The sequence below is a fragment of the Heteronotia binoei genome, chromosome 4, assembly GCF_032191835.1.
Source record: "Heteronotia binoei isolate CCM8104 ecotype False Entrance Well chromosome 4, APGP_CSIRO_Hbin_v1, whole genome shotgun sequence".
NCBI lineage: Eukaryota > Metazoa > Chordata > Lepidosauria > Squamata > Gekkonidae > Heteronotia > Heteronotia binoei.
The window spans coordinates 17,694,879-17,713,811 of NC_083226.1; the positions used below are offsets into that span (position 1 = coordinate 17,694,879).

At 47.6% G+C, this 18,933-nt stretch overlaps 1 protein-coding gene across 2 annotated transcripts in view; it reads left to right on the forward strand.

Annotated features, from left to right (window-relative positions):
- The window catches only part of WDR3 (WD repeat domain 3), a 418,951-nt gene that overhangs the window by 21,153 nt on the left and 378,865 nt on the right, over nt 1-18,933 (forward strand). For both annotated transcript variants that reach the window (XM_060236858.1, XM_060236859.1), the window contains exons 8-13: nt 1,633-1,734; nt 3,285-3,382; nt 6,433-6,546; nt 9,010-9,240; nt 13,519-13,612; nt 15,374-15,475. In XM_060236858.1, coding sequence (XP_060092841.1) covers nt 1,633-1,734; nt 3,285-3,382; nt 6,433-6,546; nt 9,010-9,240; nt 13,519-13,612; nt 15,374-15,475 — 741 coding nt within the window. The remainder of the gene's footprint in view (nt 1-1,632; nt 1,735-3,284; nt 3,383-6,432; nt 6,547-9,009; nt 9,241-13,518; nt 13,613-15,373; nt 15,476-18,933) is intronic.

An 18,933-nucleotide genomic window follows, 5' to 3' on the forward strand; every position in this document is an offset into this window, starting at 1 on the left:
GTTCCTCCTCTTCGGCAGCAGTCTCTGTTGCAGGGGAACGTTTGCCCTTAAGGCATTGGCAGGTCAGGAAGCCGAGTCCTCATTGGCGTGAGGAATCACTCTTTAAAGGCCTCAGTTCCACTCTGAAGCTGAGTTCCTGAAGCAGCAGTAACTGTTGCGCCCCTATAAGGAAAATATAGCTCTATAGTCTCTATAGCTAAGGAGTCCCTACACTTTTTGCACCTGTGAGCAGGGGTGGAATTCTGGCAGGAGCTCCTTTGCATATTAGGCCACACCCCCTGATGTAGCCAATCCTCCAAGAGCTTGTAAGATTCTTTTTTGTAAGCTCTCTGAGGATTGGCTACATCAGGGGTGTGTGGCCTAATATGCAAAGGAGCTCCACCCCTGCCTGTGAGCATCTTTGGGAGTCTGACGCATTATGGTGGGCTCGACCACAAAATGGCTGCCACACAATGGCTGCTGTGGGAGGCGGAGCCAGCCTCAAAATGGCTGCCACAGCTGATCTTCAGTCACACAGTGAAGATTCTTTTTAGATAATGAGAGCTTTTTTGTAGCAGGAACTCCTTTGCATACTAGGCCACACACCCCTGATGTAGCCAATCCTGCAAGAGCTTACAGGGTTCTTAGTACAGGTTCTTAGTTCTATTGTAAACTCCAGGAGGATTGGCTACATCAGAGGTGTGTGGCCTAATTATGCAAAGCAGTTCTGGCTACAAAAAAAGCCCTGATAATAATAATAAACTACAGCAGATAACAACAATTAACCTAAGATCCAGTTTGGTGTGGTGGTTAAGTGTGTGGACCCTTATCTGGGAGAACTGAGTTTGATTCCCCACTCCTCCACTTGCACCTGCTGGAATGGCCTTGGGTCAGCCATAGCCCTCGTAGTAGTTGTCCTTGAAAGGGCAGCTGCTGTAAGAGCCCTCTCAGCCCCACCCACCTCACAGGGTGTCTATTGTGGGGGTGGGGAGGTTAAAGGAGATGGTGACCGCTCTGAGATTTAGAGTATAGGGCGGGATATAAATACAGTATCCTCTTCTTTTCCTTCTAATTAGGTGTCGTTAGATAGCTATGCTGATGCTTTGTGGGGTGGGGAGGGAGGCGAGAAACAGGAGTGCCGGAACGGATGGATCAGACCAAGCGGAAGCCATTGCCGTTCTCAGCCAAATGCCTGGCGGAACATTTCTGCCGTTGAGGCCCTGCAGAACTGCATTACGTCCCGCAGGGCACAAACATTCTTTGGCCAGAGGTTTGCACCAGGTTGGAGCCAGGGCTGAAAAGAAAACCCCAGCTCTGGTTGAGGAAAGCTGGATACCTCTCGTGCTGGGATCACAAGAAGTGTAAGCCGCCCTGAGCCCGCTTAAAGTTCTTACCTGTGCAGGGCTCTTCAGGGGGCATATCAGGAGAGGCGGTCCCAAAGATGCCATTTTAAACATCTGGGCCATCAGTACAGAGCCTGGAAGAGCTATGGAAAGAAGCCATTGACGGGGCTGCTTGTGTGCTGCTGTTTCTGGGCTGTGATGCCTGAATGCAGCTGTTCTGTTCGCTCGGCCAGATCATTTGGCTGGCTTACTTGAAATGCTTAGCCCTTAATCATTTAACCCTTTCTCCTTCCCCCCCCTCCTTTATTAGCACATCTTGAGCTGCACAAAGGCCGGCTCCATCATGCGGGAAGGAAGGGACCGAGTTGTGACTCTCGCCACTGATCGGACAGGGCGGATTCTCGCTTGCCATGTAAGTTGCCCGCTATTGGCGTTCACCAAGGGCCTTCCCGAAGGGTCGTTGTTACAGCTCTTCAGCAATAAGGCATGGGATTCACTGCCATAAGAAGTGGTGGCAGCTACAGGCATAGATGGCTTCAGTGGGGGATTGGATAAACCTATGGAGCAGAAGTCCATCAGTGTCTATTAGCCACGAGGCTGGTAGATTGCAGCTTGGTTTTGTACACCGGTGAGAAGCCTGGGAAAAGGGACATACAAGGGATGGTAAGCTGTGGCACTGCAGTCTGAGCTTTCTGCTCATGACCCGAGTTCGATCCCGGCGGAAGCTGGGTTCAGGTAGTCATCTCAAGGTTGACTCAGCCTTCCATCCCTCCGAGGTTGGTCAAATTAGTACCCAGCTTGCTGGGGGGAAAGTATAGATCAGGGGTGGCCAAGCTGCGGCTCGGGAGCCACATGTGGCTCTTTCACACATATTGTGTGGCTCTCCAAGCCCCCACCGCCCTGTTGGCTGGCTTGGAGAAGGCATTTCCCTCTTTAAATTGCTTCTTGAAGCCAAGTCAGCCAGCAGCTTGGAGAAAGCATTTAAAGTTGCTTTCTTTCTACCTCTCCCTCACCCCGTCTATTTTCCTTCCTTCCTTTCCTTGCAGCTCTCAAACATCTGGCATTCATATGAACATATGAAGCTGCCTTGTACTGAAGTCAGACCCTGGGTCCATTAAAGTCAGTATTGTCTACTCAGACTGGCAGCGGCTCTCCAGGGTCTCCAGCTGAGGTTTTTCACGCCTACTTGCCTGGAAACGTTTTTGGAGATGCCAGGGATTGAACCTGGGACCTTCTGCTTACCAAGCAGATGCTCTACCACTGAGCCACCGTCCCTCCCATATCTTGTGGCTCTCAAACATCTGGCGTTTATTCTATGTGGCTCTTATGTTAAGGAAGTTTGATGGTGGGGGAAGGCAATGGCAAACCACCCTACAAAAAACCCAAAAGTCTGCTGTCATGTGCGACATCACCCCAGAGTCGAAAACGACTGGTGCTTGCACAGGGGACTACCTTGACCATTTTTAAGAGATGTCTGGAGCAAGTGATGCTCTATATTCTTGGTGTTTGGGAGGCCGCAGTCGGAGGGCTTCTGGAGTTATGACCCTGCTGGTGGACAGCCAGTTTGGTGTAGTGGTTTAGTGTGCGGACTCTTATCTGGGAGAACAGGGTTTGATTCCCCACTCCTCCACTTGCACCTGCTGACATGGCCTTGGGTCAGCCATAGTTCTGGCAGAGGTTGTCCTTGAAAGGGCAGTTGCTGTGAGAGCCCTCTCCAGCCCCACCCACCTCACAGGGTGTTTTTTGTGGGGGAGGAAGGTAAAGGAGATTGTGAGCCGCTCTGAGACTCTTCGGAGTGGAGGGTGGGATATAAATCCAATATCTTCTTCTTCTTCTACCTCCTGATGGCCCCTGGGTTTTGGCTACTCTGTGACACAGAAATGTTGGACCGCAAGGGCCATCAGCCTGGTAAGACATGACTTACGTTCTTAACTTGGCAACTGACTCTCCGTCTCTTCCAAGGGAACGGACTCCATCCTGGAAATATTCTACGTTCTCAGCGAGGAAGAGATCCGTAAGAAAATGGAGAAGAAAATGAAGAAAGCGAGGAAGAAGGCCAAGTAAGTGCTTTATTTAGCGGTCTGCCCTGTTCCCATGTTCGAAGAATGTGTGAAAGGCTTGACCTGTGTCAGGAGACAGGCAGCCCTTCCCGAAGATTCGTGATCGGCGTGAGGCCCTGTGAGTGGTAATCCTGGTGTTTGTGACGCTGTGCATCACAGCGTAAGAATCGGCCAGACGTTTCTCCACCGTACCCGGATCCTGCTGAAAGCATCTTCCCCTCTGCTTCTGGTTGCATCAATTAGGTCATCAGAGGGAGGGCACAAAGCCACCACACCTCCCTCTTTTGTGCCAGTTTTTGGCTCCATGAGGAATTTCCTCCCCATGGAAGAAATACAGTAGCTGTACATCCCTTGTATGCCTATTTTCCCAGGCTTCTCACCAGTGTACAAACCCAAGCTGCAATCTGCGGCCTCTTTGATGTTCTTCATAGTCCTCTCTTTGAAGGCTTCCACCCAGGAGGCTTCTTGCTTTGACTTTGTCGCGTAGCGGCTTGAAAACCAGGCCCGTAGCTATGAGGGCGCCTGTGGGGGCAGAGCCCCCGACTTCTGGGTGGGGGCCCCAACCAGACCCCAGAACCTCTGCTGCCCTTCTTGTGCGCCTGCCACCCTTCCCCCACGCTTGCTGCCTTTCTCGCGCTCCTTGGAGGGAAGGGAAGGCCATGTGGGGTGCCAGCTGGTGTGAGAGTGGCTATGGGGCTGCTGAGCTCCCCCCCCCCCCCCAAATCAAAGGCCCCACGGCCTTCCAAATCCTGGCTGCGGGGCTGTTGAAAACCTTTGGAGCCTGGCCTGCACTGTGCTGCAAGCCCCTTAATCTGCCGGCCAACCTTGACACAAAGCTTTTAGGAGCGTCACGGAGGGACACTGCACTGTAGATCTCTCCCGGCTGGCCTCTGATTTGGTAACAGATCTACAAGTGAGAGTAGTCTAGCAAGAGAGAAGGGAGAGTGTGGAGTGGGTGAGGGAAGTGCCTGGGCTCACAGACATGGGTTTGGACCTTGTAATAACAATATAAGAGAAGCCATGTTGGATCAGGCCAACGGCCCCATCCGGTCCAGCACTCTGTGTCACACAGTTGGCCAAAACCCAGATGCCATCTGGAGGTCCACCAGTGGGTTGAATGTAGGCGATAGTATCATAAAGGCTTTAATGTCGCCCGTGATAATGTTGATTTCTGTTGATCCCCATGGAATTTGCCTTTAATAACTTGACTTTGGGAACAGCACTACCTTCGTGTACAAGTGGTATTTCAGACGTGTTTGCTGAAGGAAGTGACCCAAATGATATTGCCATTACTTGGGATTTCTCATGTGATTCTTTGGAACTGATGATTATCCTAATTGGAATTCATCCAGTTAGAAGTCCATCAGCGGCTATTAGCCACAGGGTACTGATGGAACTCTCTGTCTGGGGCAGTGATGCTCTGTATTCTTGGTGCTTGGAGGGGGACACAGTGGGAGGGGCTTCCAGTGTCCTGGCCCCACTGGTGGACCTCCAGATGGCACCTGGGTTTTTTTAGTCACTGTGTGACACAGAGTGTTGGACTGGATGGGCCATTGGCCTGATCCAACACGGCTTCACTTATGTCCTTATGTGACACAAAGTGTTGGACTGGATGAGCCATTGGCCTGATCCAACATGACTTCACTTATGTCCTTATGTGACACAGAGTGTTGGACTGGATGGGCCATTGGCCTGATCCAACATGGCTTCACTTATGTCCTTATGTGACACAGAGTGTTGGACTGGATGAGCCATTGGCCTGATCCAACATGGCTTCACTTATGTCCTTATGTGACACAGAGTGTTGGACTGGATGGGCCAATGGCCTGATCCAACATGGCTTCACTTATGTCCTTATGTCTGGGGCAAGTGATGCTCTTTATTCTTGGTGCATGCGGGAGGGGGGGGCAACAGTGGGAAGGCTTCCAGTGTCCTGGCCCCACTGGTGGACCTCTTGATGCACCTGGGTTTTTTTAGTCACTGTGTGACACAGGGTGTCGGACTGGAGGAGCCTTTGGTCCGATCCAACGTGGCTTCGCTTATGGTCTCTTATGTTACCTGATCCTATAGAATGTTTGTAATAATTGAGGCTTTATATGTGCATGGATTCTTTGGTGTGAATTATGTATCAGTGTTAATAACGATATACAATTGGTGCAATTTTTGTTTTTCGAATATTCATGTTTTGTGACATATTACAGTCATTTTGCATGGATGGGGTCCACAAGTGGGGGGCAGAACTCCCGAAGCCCTCCTGCTGTTGCATTAATTACATGAAGTTTATATCCTGCCCTCTCCGCAAGCGGACTCTGGGCGGCTAGCAATCGGTTATATAAAACAATTTAAAAACGATAAAATACATTTAAAACAATTTACGGTGCTGTACATTTTAATGTGGCGGGGTCTTTTTCTGTTGATGATCCCATGATGTTCGCAGCTCCTCTCAGCGGTGAGAGGTGGTGGTTCTATCCTGGATTCAGATGTTGAAGGCCTGTCAAAACAATTCAGTTTTACAGGCCCTGCATAATTGTGAAAGATCCTGCAGGGCCCTTATGGCCTCCGGGAGGGCATTCCACATTTCTGGTGCCGCCACCGAAAAAGCCCTAGCCTGAGTGGAGCATAGCCTGGCTTCCTTTGGTCCGGGGATGTTGTAGCCAGGGCTTTTTTGGTTGAAAAAGCCCAGCAGGAACTCATTAGCATGTTAGGCCACACCCGCTGATGCCAAGCCAGCCAGAACTGTGCTCCTGTGCATTCCTGTTTTTTTTTTAAAAGCCCTAGTTGTGGCTAATAGCCACAAACAGATGTTGAAAGATAGGAAATAGAGAGACGAAAAGGGGCATCCTTCTCATTCTCAGTGCCTAAACGATTTCTGGAGAACTCAAAAGAGGCTGGTGGTTGTGTCGGGGGCAATAAAGCTACGTAACCCTCCAGAGCGGGGGATGAATTGGGTCTGGGGTGGCTAGTTGCTGGTGAAACAATACTTGTTTATGTATTTTTTGTCACCTGGTTTCTGGTCCAGATCGTGGTTTAATTTTTTCTGCCCATCCTAGGCAAAGATCAAACGAGGAGGAAGAAGAGGGGGAAGAAGTCAGTGGCAGTTTGGAGTGCAGCCTGCAAGAGAGGATTTTGCGCCTTGTGAACATCAGAGCTTCTGCCAAAATCAAGTGAGTGCAAAACCTTGACGGATGCCGACTTGGGTATTTAGGGGGAACGGAGTTCAAATTGGCTGTTGTAGATTTTCCAGGCTGTGTGGACATTGCCTTGGCATTGTGAAACCTGATGTTTCGCCAGCAACTGTGACTGGCATCCTCAGAGGTGTAACCCAGAAAATTGGAGTTCTCTCTGGGTCAAATCGAGAAGAAGTTGATAGGCGTGTAATTTATATCTACTCAGGCAGGTGGAGTAGGGTTGAGTCATTATCTTGTGGGAGCTTCCTGGGCTGTGACATGCTAATGGAGGAGCTTACCTGAGGGGGTTCTTTTGTATATGGATTGACTCAGAGGTATAACCTAGAAAACTGGAGTTCTCTTTGAGTCAAACTGAGAAGAAGATGGTAGGCAGGTAATTTATATCTACTCAGGCAGTTGGGGTAGGGCTGAGTCATTCTCTTGTGGGAGCTTCCTGGGCTGTGACATACTAATGAAGGAGCTTACCTGAGGGGGTTCTTTTGTATATGGATTGGCTATTGAAATTCTAATCTTATCTGTTCAAATTCTTCTACTCCGAAAGTTAAGTCTGAGCTGAATTGTGGGCTGCTCTTTGGCATTTCAAGGGATCAGTAAGATCTAAGTTCCTTGAGCAGGTTCCTGACTCTTGGACTTGTGGATGTGCAGATAACTTATCCAGACAGCCTGTGGAGAAGAACCACACTGCACAGAGCGCATGATGCATGTGCCCTATCCTTTCTGTGTCTTTAAAAAAAAATTAAATTAAATTCATAAGGCAATTGGGGAAAGGGAAAAGGTATTTCCATCTTTTCTCATTTTGTTGAACTAGATTAAATTTCTAACTCCTTCTGCATAATATTGTGTAACCAATTGCGATTAACCAATGCCCATAGTAAGTTTGGTGTAGTGGTTAAGTGTGCGGACTCTTAACTGTGATTTGATTCCCCACTCCTCCACTTGCACCTGCTGGAATGGCCTTGGGTTAGCCATCGCTATCGCTGGAGTTGTCCTTGAAAGGGCAGCTGCACTGAGAGTCCTCTCAGCCCCACCCCCCTCACAGGGTGTCTGTTGTGGGGGGAGAAGATATAGGAGATTGTAAGCCGCTCTGAGTCTCTGATTCAGAGAGAAGGCCAGAGTATAAATCTGCAGTTGTCGTCTTCTTCTAAGTTTCTTAAATTCTTAAAACTGTCTTATGCCTCCTAGGTTTAAATCAAACATTTAATCTCATCAGGTTGCAAAATGATTGCCAAAGTTCTTTTAAGTCCTGCTTGACATTTTCTTTCACTAAGCCCGTCAAAATATCCATTTCCACTGTTTCTAAAATTTTCATCAGAATCTCCTCTTTTGGGTGGTATCTCTGCTTTCTTCCGGTATTTCGCGAACATTATCCTAGCAGCAGTATTAACATAAAACAATTATACGTTTAGCATTTCTATCCAATACATCGGGCATAATATTAAGCCAAAACATTTCTGTTTTGAATGGCAGTGTCAGCAACAACATTTTCTGTAACAACCCACGTATCATTCTCCGATTCCTGTTACATCTTTTACAGGACCACCACATATGGAAAAAAGCACCTTCATTGTTTCTACATTTCCAACATTCATTAGACATCCCTGGATACACTTTCTGTGTCTGCGTAAGGATCCTGAACGATTACAATCAACTGTGCCTGTTTAATCCTCCAGTTGACCTAATAGAAATAGTTGCATTTAGTTTGCATACATAAGAACATTGACCTAATAGAAATAGTTGCATTTAGTTTGCATACATAAGAACATAAGAGAAGCCGTGTTGGATCAGGTCAGTGGCCCATCCAGTCCAACATAAGAGAAGCCGTGTTGGATCAGGTCAGTGGCCCATCCAACGTAAGAACATAAGAGAAGCCATGTTGGATCAGGCCAATGGCCCATCCAGTCCAACATAAGAGAAGCCATGTTGGATCACGTCAGTGGCCCATCCAGTCCAACGTAAGAGAAGCCATGTTGGATCAGGCCAATGGCCCATCCAGTCCAACATAAGAGAAGCCATGTTGGATCACGTCAGTGGCCCATCCAGTCCAACATAAGAACATAAGAGAAGCCATGTTGGATCAGGCCAATGGCCCGTCCAGTCCAACATAAGAGAAGCCATGTTGGATCAGGCCAATGGCCTGTCCAGTCCAACATAAGAACATAAGAGAAGCCCTGTTGGATCAGGCTAATGGCCCATCCAGTCCAACATAAGAGAAGCCATGTTGGATCAGGTCAGTGGCCCGTCCAATCCAACATAAGAGAAGCCGTTGGATCAGGTAAATGGCTCATCCAGTCCAACACTCTGTGTCACGCAGTGGCCAAAAAAACCAGGTGCCATCAGAAGGTCCATCAGTGGGGCCAGGACAGTATAAGCCCTCCGACTGTGTCCCCCCCAATATATACCATGTAATGTTTGCCGCCATTGCTTTTTTTATTTGAACAGATCTTTCGACTTGATCCTCAGCCCTAGAGGGGAGCTGAAAGCGGCTGTCATGCTCCAGAACAACACTGTTGAGTCTTACACGCTGAACTCCGCAGCGGAGCCCCCCCAGGTTGCCCGGACGTCCAAGATAACCATCGGGGGTCACCGTAGCGATGTCCGGACGCTAGCATTCAGCTCCGACAACATAGCCGTTCTTTCTGCATCTGCTGAGTCGGTCAAGATTTGGAACAGGTGAGAAGTCCTTCTCGAGGGACAGCTGAGGCAGCCCTCTACCAAATCAGACCATTTGGTCAATGATATTCAATGCTGTCTGTTCAGACTGTCAGCAGCTTCTCGGGGTTGGGTGGGTGGGGGGGGCATTGCATCGGAGGATGTAGGACGTTTGATCTCGCGCTCCATCTTCCAACCCCCCTATAATCCCTCTCCGACGCTTTAAAACAGGGGTCCCCAAGAGCCCTGGGCTGTGGACCAGTACTGGTCCGTGGCCTTTTAGCAACTGGGCCATGAGTTGTATAATTATTTCATTATATAATACAATGTAGTAATAATAATTATAAGACGACATTGGATTCATATCCTGGCCTCCACTCAGAGTGGTTCATAATTTCCTTTACCTTCCCTCTCACAATAGATACCCTGTGAGGTAGGTGGGGCTGAGAGAGCTCTTCCAGCAGCTGCCCTTTCTGAGACAACTCCTGCAAGAGCTTTGGCTGACCCAAGGCCATTCCAGCAGCTGCAAGTGGAGGAGTGGGGAATCAAACCCAGTTCTCCCAGATAAGAGTCCGCACACTTCACCACCGCACCAGACTAATAGAAATAGTGCATAATTGTATCATCCTGAAACCATTCCCCACCCCACCACCCCGGTCCGTGGAAATACTGTCTTCTACCGGTCCCTGGTGCCAAAAAGGTTGGGGACGGCTGCTTTCAAACATTGTAAATCATCTCCCAACAACATGGGGAAGACAGACCAGCCTAAGGTAGCTAATATAAAAACTTCTTTAAGAAAACAAAGTTTGTTTTTTTCCCGCTGAAACAGCCACAGTCTGAGAGTTGCCTGAATGGCTTCGTGACGGCTAAAATGGGAGGCGTTAATCCTAATAGCTTCTTGGGGTTTGAGATCTTTCACATCGGTTGCCGCCTGATTTTTTTTTTAACTGGAAGTGCCAGGAATAGAACCAGGGTCCTTCTGCGAAGGAAGACACAGGCTGCAATAACAGTTCCCGAGTGGCGCAGCTTGTGGTGCGAAGCCAGCGGAGAGTTTTGGTTTAAACAATTTTATTAATGACACATGGTAACAATATCTGTTTATATCATTACTATCCCTAACCCATATGATATTTTCTGATCCCCCCTCCCTCCGTTACTAGACTCCCGCCGAAGTTGTATATTTGAGTTCACTTATAAAGGTACCCTTAACCAATCAAAGTTCAATTTCTCCCTTTTCTCATACTCGTTATTAAAAAATTGTCCAATGTCTTTTTACATTCCATTCTTTCTCTATATATCCTCTAAATTTCTTCCACTCCCTTTTAAACACTTCCAAATCATAGTCTCTTAAAGTTCTTGTTAGTTTGTCCATCTCACTCCACGATAAAACTTTCACGATCCAGTCCCATTTCTCTGGTATTTTTTTTTGCTTCCACAACTGCGCATACAGTGTCCTAGCAGCTGAGAGCAAGTACCAAATTAGAGTTCTATCTTCTTTTGGAAATTTTTCCATTTGTAATCCCAACAGAAAAGTCTCTGCAACTTTCTTAGTCATATCCCAAAATTTTAGATATTTCTTGTTGTATCATCTGCCAAAACTTTTTCGCTTTTTCACAAGTCCACCACATATGATAAGAAGAACCTTCATGTTTCTTACATTTCCAACATCTAGCCGACATCTTTTTACTCATCTTTGCCAGTTTTTTCTGGAGTCATATACCACCTATACATCATCTTGAAACAGTTCTCTTTAATACTCTGACATGTTGATATTTTCATCGAGTTCTTCCAAAGATACTCTCATGTATCCATTTGTATTTCCTTGTTTACAATTGCCCATTTAATCATTTGAGATTTTACTACTACTTCTTCTGTAGACCATTTCAACAATAATTTATATATTTTCGATATTAATTTTTCATTATCAAATCGAATCCAGCGGAGAGTTTTGACTTTGAAAGAAACCTTTCCGTTTCTGCCAGTTGTCTTAGTGTCATCTAGGAATAACCACATGTGCAGCCAGGAACTTGGAGGGCCCTGCAGAGGGCCACGCTTATCTACCACAACTTCCGTTTTCCTAAATTGTTAGTGACTTTATTCTTGGACGATACTTTTGAAGTACAGCCCCAAACTTGGATGCAGTTCAAGACAGGCCTTGAATTCAGCAGGAGCTCACAGGAGCACAGCTCCTGAACCTTTCTGAGGGTTCCCCCTCCTCTGCCTTGTAGGTGCAGCTTCATCACAATCCCTGGATTAGGAGAGCGGGCAGCCAGCCAGCCACCATGGGCTTTGCCACACCCCCAGCAGCCCTCATGAACCCCTGGAGAAACTGCACCACCCTTTCTCCACTTCTTATGTGATTTTGGGTGGCAGGTGGCTTGCTGGCTTTTTGACTGGGGACGGCAGCCTAGGAGAACCCCAGGCAAGTGAGGTCAACTTGGATCTCTAGCCAGCCCAAGCAGGCCTCACTCGCCCGGGGCTCTCCTTTCTTGCATCGGGTTGCTTTTGCCTGGGGGTGGCGGCGGCATATGCGAATGAGATGCTAATGAGCTCCACCACCTATTTTTCTGCAAAACTAACCCCTGGCTCGAGGAATCTGGGATCTTCTGCAAGCCAAGCCGATGTTCCACCCCCTGAAGCCTCCGAGCATTCAGGAATTCATTGGGTCACATAAGGACGCGTGAAGCTGCCTTATACTGAATCAGCAAATCATTCCCTGCAGGCTGGTGTTGTCCGTTGAGCTCTTCAGGGTCTCAGGCAGAGGTTTTCCACTTCACCTGCTAGCAGACCCTTTTAACTGGAGTTGCCGGGGCTTGAACCTGGGACCTTCTGCATGCCAAGCAAGTGTGCTGCCATTGAGCCACAGCCTCTCCCCACCGCTAGCTGTCGGCTGCATTAAAGTGGTTCAAGTGCAGGGGCCAGTTCTGACTTGTTGGGGGTCACTGCTTCGATTAACGCCGGATTTTCCTCAATTCCCGCGTAAGCTGTAACTCTTTGGGATAATTAGAGCCAAGCCTGTTTCTCACTGTGGGCTCTTCATTGGTACGCCTGTCCTGCCAGTCGTAAGGGAGGGACACCATACAAAAAGTGGCAACACAATCTGTAGTAGAAAACAACAACGGCTGTGTACAAAACCCACATAAAATGTATATACAAAATAATTCTTAAAAGTCTATATTAATTTCAAATTCTTGAAGATAGAAGAAGAAGAAGATATTGGATTTATATCCCGCCCTCCACTCCGAAGAGTCTCAGAGCGGCTCACAATCTCCTTTCCCTTCCTCCCCCACAACAGACACCCTGTGAGGTAGATGAAGATATTGGATTTATATCCCGCCCTCCACTCCAAAGAGTCTCAGAGCGGCTCACAATCTCCTTTCCCTTCCTCCCCCACAACAGACACCCTGTGAGGTGGGTGGGGCTGGAGAGGGCTCTCACAGCAGCTGCCCTTTCAAGGACAACTCCTGCCAGAGCTATGGCTGACCCAAGGCCATTCCAGCAGCTGCAAGTGGAGGAGTGGGGAATCAAACCCGGTTCTCCCAGATAAGAGTCCGCACACTTAACCACTACACCAAACTGGCTCTCCAAATGCACCAAATATACCAAATGCACAGTATATCAAAAAGTTTCACAAAAGGAAAGGATCCGCAGTATATCAGTGTCCAGAGAAGGTCCAGTCCTCCTTCTTTAATCCTGTGTGGTATCCAAATCCCTTATAAATCCTAGCTCCAAAGGTGACGTTCCCTTATGTGCCCGTCGACTTGGGTCATGTTTCGCATACGAGGCTTCCTCGAAGAGCCAATCTGCTCAATTTTTCTTTTTGACGTCCACTACGACCGCTCGATCGCATTTCCAATAGGCACTAGCTCAATAGTGGTCTCAGTCGACGTCAAAAAGAGAAATTGAGCAGATTGGCGCTTCGAGGAAGCCTCGTATGCGAAACGTGATCCAGGCGCGTAAAGGAGGCAGGATTTATAAGGGATTTGGATACCACACAGGTTTAAGCAAGAAGGGAGAAGGACTGGACATTCTCTGGACATAGATATACTGTGGATCCTTTCCTTTTGTGAAACTTTTTGATATACTGTGCATTTGGTATTATTTGAAATAAATATAGACTTTTAAGGATTTTTTTGTATATATTTTTATGGTGGGTTTTGTACACCGTGGTGGTTGTTTTCTGCAGTTGTAAGGGAGGGAGCGCGTTCAAAAAGGCGATTCCTGGAGGCTCTCTCCCTCCAAGGCATGCCAATATTGACTATCCAGTGACCTCTTTTGGTGCCCTGTTTCTTTCTGCAGGTCTACCTTGCAGTGCATCCGGACCATGACCTGTGAATATGCTCTCTGCTCGCTCTTTGTCCCGGGAGATCGCCAGGTCATCGTAGGAACCAAGGTAAGTCATTCTTCCTCCCCAAGTCCTTGCTGCAAAACCTTCTCTGGTTTGGAGTGTCTTCACCGGGGCAAATTGCCCACCCAGCTCTTGCAGTGGCACTTCTTTCTGTGCTTTGGAGTATCTGCAAATAGAGTGTTCTGCCCTTGCTGCTCACCAAGACGTTACACATGAACATATATGAACATATGAAGCTGCCTTCTACTGAATCAGACCCTCGGTCCATCAAAGTCAGTCTTGTCTACTCAGACTGGCAGCGGCTCTCCAGGGTCTCAAGCTGAGGTTTTTCACGCCTATTTGCCTGGACCCTTTTTAGTTGGAGGTGTTGGGACCTCCTGTTTACCAAGCAGATGCTCTACCACTGAGCCACCATCCCTCCCCTAAAATGGGTAGTGAACATATGAACATATGACACTGCCTTCTACTGAATCAGAGTCAGTCTTGTCTACTCAGACTGAGAGCGGCTCTCCAGGGTCTCAAGCTGAGGTTTTTCACGCCTACTTGCCTGGACCCTTTTTAGTTGGAGGTGTTGGGACCTCCTGTTTACCAAGCAGATGCTCTACCACTGAGCCACCATCCCTCCCCTAAAATGGGTAGTGAACATATGAACATATGACACTGCCTTCTACTGAATCAGAGTCAGTCTTGTCTACTCAGACTGAGAGCGGCTCTCCAGGGTCTCAAGCTGAGGTTTTTCACGCCTACTTGCCTGGACCCTTTTTAGTTTGAGATGCCAGGGATTGAACCTGGGACCTTCTGCTTACCAAGCAGATGCTGTACCACTGAGCCACCCTCCACCCTCCATCGCAGTTGCACCTTTCTCTGGACTAGTGTTGACTTGTTTGTTTCTGTACCCCCCTTTTGTATAAATGCTGAAAAATGGTCAGGACTGGGAGGGGGGAGTGCCCTGTTCAAATGTTGTCTCCGTTATGAAGTCACTGGATGGTCTTGGGAAAGCCCCCCTCCCCCTGTCTCCCTCTTTAGTACCTTACAAGGTGCCTTGACTTGGATAACCTGGACTAGTCCGATCTCGTCAGATCTCCGCTTCGGCGGGGAGGGTGGGATAGAAATAATCGGAAGCTAAGCAGAGTCAGCGCTGGCTAGTATTTGGTAGGGTGACCTCCAAGGAATTCTAAGGTCCTGACGCAAAGGAAGGCAATTGCAAACCACCTCTGCAGTGTCTCTTGCCTTAAAAACAAGTCTAGTGCGCCACCTAGTGGTGCATAGCGCTAAAAGAGCTAGAACAGGGGAGGCCGAACTTGTTTAATGTAAGAGCCGCATAGAATAAATGTCAGATGTTTGAGAGCAGGAAGGGAAAGGCAAATAGATGGAGAGGCAGAGGTAGAAAGAAAGCAACTTTAAATGCATTTTCCAAGCTTCTGGCTGGCTTGGCTTGGACAAGTGATTTAAGGATACAAATGACTTCTCCAAGCTGGCTGATAGAGTGTCGTGGGGCTTAAAGAACCACACAATATGTGTGAAAGAGCTCCTGAGCCATGGTTTGGCCACTCCTGAGCTAGAACATCTGGCTGCCAAGAATCTTAAGATCTCCTGACTTTACTACACAAGCTGCCATGTAATAATTATTATCGTCTTACAAGGGTTTTGTAAGGATAGCAAACAGGAAGTTATATCTGTGTGTTGGGCTCTGAACATTTTGAAAGCACTATGCGCGTGGTTTATTAAGAATGAATGAATGCTGCGTAAGTATAGTCTTGTGAATGGTCCTTGAGATGAAGGCTTTCGCTGTGTTGCTTGCTTTAGGCTGGGACGCTGCAGCTCTTTGACCTGGCTTCGGGGACTTTGCTGGAGACCTTTGAGGCCCATGACGGAGCTCTCTGGTCCATCTCGCTCTCTTCAGATCAGGTAGTCCATCCTACTTTCAGCCACTGTGTTTGAATTGCTCTTTGGGGGTGTGGGGGGGGGGAAGTTGGGCCCTCAATATGTGTCTTGGCATATTCCATCTGAGGTGGCGGCTCTTGCACTGATTTACGGCACTGCTGGTGACACTGGGCCAAGTCTCACGCACTCGCAACGTAACTCGCCTCATAGGGTGGTCACGAAGATGAGAAGTTGAGGCGGGGTAGGGGTCGGTGGGATGCTATGCGTGCTCTGGGTTTTCTGGAAAGGCGCGTCAGCTTAACTGGGCTTTTTGGAATCGCAGGGTTTTAAAAAAAATTCTCAGAAAAAGTTTGATACAGAAGGGAGAAGGGGGGTAGGGAAAACTAACCGGCACTCAAATCTGAAATCGAGCGTAGCTTTATAAGACTGTAGAATGTTTTAATGTTTTATATGTAAATTGTTTGAGTGGTTTAATTTTAATTATGTAAATTATATGAAATGTTTAAACTTTTATGTGTCCTGTTAGATTTTATATGTTGTAAGCCGCCCTGAGCCACCTGGTGGGAAGGGCGGGATATAAATTACAAATAAATAAATAAAAAAATAAAAAATAAAATGCACATTCTTTAAATATTATCAAATGTTATGAAGAGTTACAAGCAAAAACAACTGCATTAGCAAAAATATATGTTTCAAATATAGGAGCAGGTACTAAAAACATGTTTCTGTCTTTAAACAAATAGACAAGAACTTCCCTAACATACATACACACATACATACATACATACATACATACATACATACATACATACATACATACATTCATTCATTCATGCATTCATTCATTCATCTATTTGACTTATATCCTGCCCATTCTCCCAAAGAAGGCACAGGGTGGGTTACTTCATTGATCTGTTAACAATAAAGAAGGTGACATCTTTAAGAGATAAACAGATTTCTCCACTAAACTACCCTTAAAACCTGGGTATTATCTTAATAATTTGTCAGATTCGAAGAGCGTAGCCAGGCTTCTATTTGGCCTTTTAGTTAGGGGTTTGGGGGCTGGCTTAGGGAAGAAAGCTTCTTTTTGTGTGACAAATACACGTCCCGTTAAGGGCCCGTTGTTCCTCACTGGTCTGTGTAGGTTCTGTGGAAAGGGGCTCCGTGAGAGAAAAGAGCAGCCTGGAACCTGCTGCGGTGCCCTGTCCAGAGGGAGTGCTGCTGTTCAAAGTGCTCTCCTTGGGATGCTTTGCAGGCATCCTGTGGATTTTGGAGGGGCATCATCAAGGGCCATATCTGTTGAGGTACCAGCTCTTTGGCCAGGGCTGGTGAAGTCCTTACAGCCAGGTTGGTGTACTGGTTGAGTTCACAGATTTATCTGGGAGAACCGGGTTTGATTCCCCACTCCTCCACTTGCAGCTGCTGGAATGGTCTTGGGTCAGCCATAGGCAGCCTGGTGTAGTGGTTAAGTGCGCGGACTCTTATCTGGGAGAACCGGGTTTGATTCCCTACTCCACTTGCAGCTGCTGGAATGGCCTTGAGTCAGCCATAGGCAGTTTGGCGTAGTGTTTAAGTGCGCGGACTCTTATCTGGGAGAACCGGGTTTGATTCCCCACTCCTCCACTTGCAGCTGCTGGAATGGCCTGGGGTAACAGCCTACAAGCCATGTGTTGGAATATTTTATAAGTAATTTGTAACTGCGTGGATAAATATGGCTAAATTGCATGTGCACTTTTTTTTAAATCTTGCCTGACGATAAGATCCCTGGCAAACGCATGGAGGAAATGCTCCGTGAAGTTAGTTTAAGTAAGTCCATCTTGTGTTCAGTGATGAGCCCGCTCGTGGGGAGGAGGGTATAAAAGTCTAATTGAGAAATAAATTTTTAAATAAAGTTGTCGTGAGACTCCCGTATAAATCCTGTCATGAGAAACACTTAAATGACATTAATCAAGCTCAAGAAATTCTTTTATACCAAAGGTAGCCAACGTATCCCACTTTTATTAAAGTTAAATAAGGCCGTCATTCTTCCCAAATTGCTCTGTGCTGCCCCGGTCTGAGTCAGTAGACCACTGTATTCTCTTGATCAGCTCCAGCCATAAATCTTAGAGCAGAAGTCCCCAACCCCCAGGCTGTGGACCGGTACCGGTCCATGGCCTGTTAGCAACCGAGCCATGAGCTGTCTTGGGTTTTTTGGCCGCTGTGTGACACAGAGTGTTAGACTGGATGGGCCATTGGCCTGATCCAACATGGCTTCTCTTATGTTCTCATGTCTGGGGCAATGATGCTCTGTCTTTTGGATGCTGGGGGGGCAACAGTGGGAGGGCTTCTAGTGTCCTGGCCCCACTGATGGACCTCCAGATGGCATAGGGTTTTTGTCCACTGTGTGACACAGGGTGTTGGAATGGATGGGCCATTGGCCTGATCCAGCATGGCTTCTCTTCTGTTCTTATGTGACACAGAGTGTTGGACTGGATGGGCCATTGGCCTGATCCAGCATGGCTTCTCTTCTGTTCTTATGTGACACAGAGTGTTGGACTGGATGGGCCATTGGCCTGATCCAACATGGCTTCTCTTCTGTTCTTATGTGACACAGAGTGTTGGACTGGATGGGCCATTGGCCTGATCCAACATGGCTTCTCTTCTGTTCTTATGTGACACAGAGTGTTGGACTGGATGGGCCATTGGCCTGATCCAACATGGCTTCTCTTCTGTTCTTATGTGACACAGAGTGTTGGACTGGATGGGCCATTGGCCTGATCCAACATGGCTTCTCTTCTGTTCTTATGTGACACAGAGTGTTGGACTGGATGGGCCATTGGCCTGATCCAGCATGGCTTCTCTTCTGTTCTTATGTGACACAGAGTGTTGGACTGGATGGGCCATTGGCCTGATCCAGCATGGCTTCTCTTATGTTCTTATGTGACACAGAGTGTTGGACTGGATGGGCCATTGGCCTGATCCAGCATGGCTTCTCTTCTGTTCTTATGTGACACAGAGTGTTGGACTGGATGGGCCATTGGCCTGATCCAACATGGCTTCTCTTCTGTTCTTATGTGACACAGAGTGTTGGACTGGATGGGCCATTGGCCTGATCCAACATGGCTTCTCTTCTGTTCTTATGTGACACAGAGTGTTGGACTGGATGGGCCATTGGCCTGATCCAACATGGCTTCTCTTCTGTTCTTATGTGACACAGAGTGTTGGACTGGATGGGCCATTGGCCTGATCCAGCATGGCTTCTCTTCTGTTCTTATGTGACACAGAGTGTTGGACTGGATGGGCCATTGGCCTGATCCAGCATGGCTTCTCTTATGTTCTTATGTGACACAGAGTGTTGGACTGGATGGGCCATTGGCCTGATCCAACATGGCTTCTCTTCTGTTCTTATGTGACACAGGGTGTTGGACTGGATGGGCCATTGGCCTGATCCATCGTGGTTTCTCTTATGTTCTTATAATTATTTCATTCTATATTACAATGCA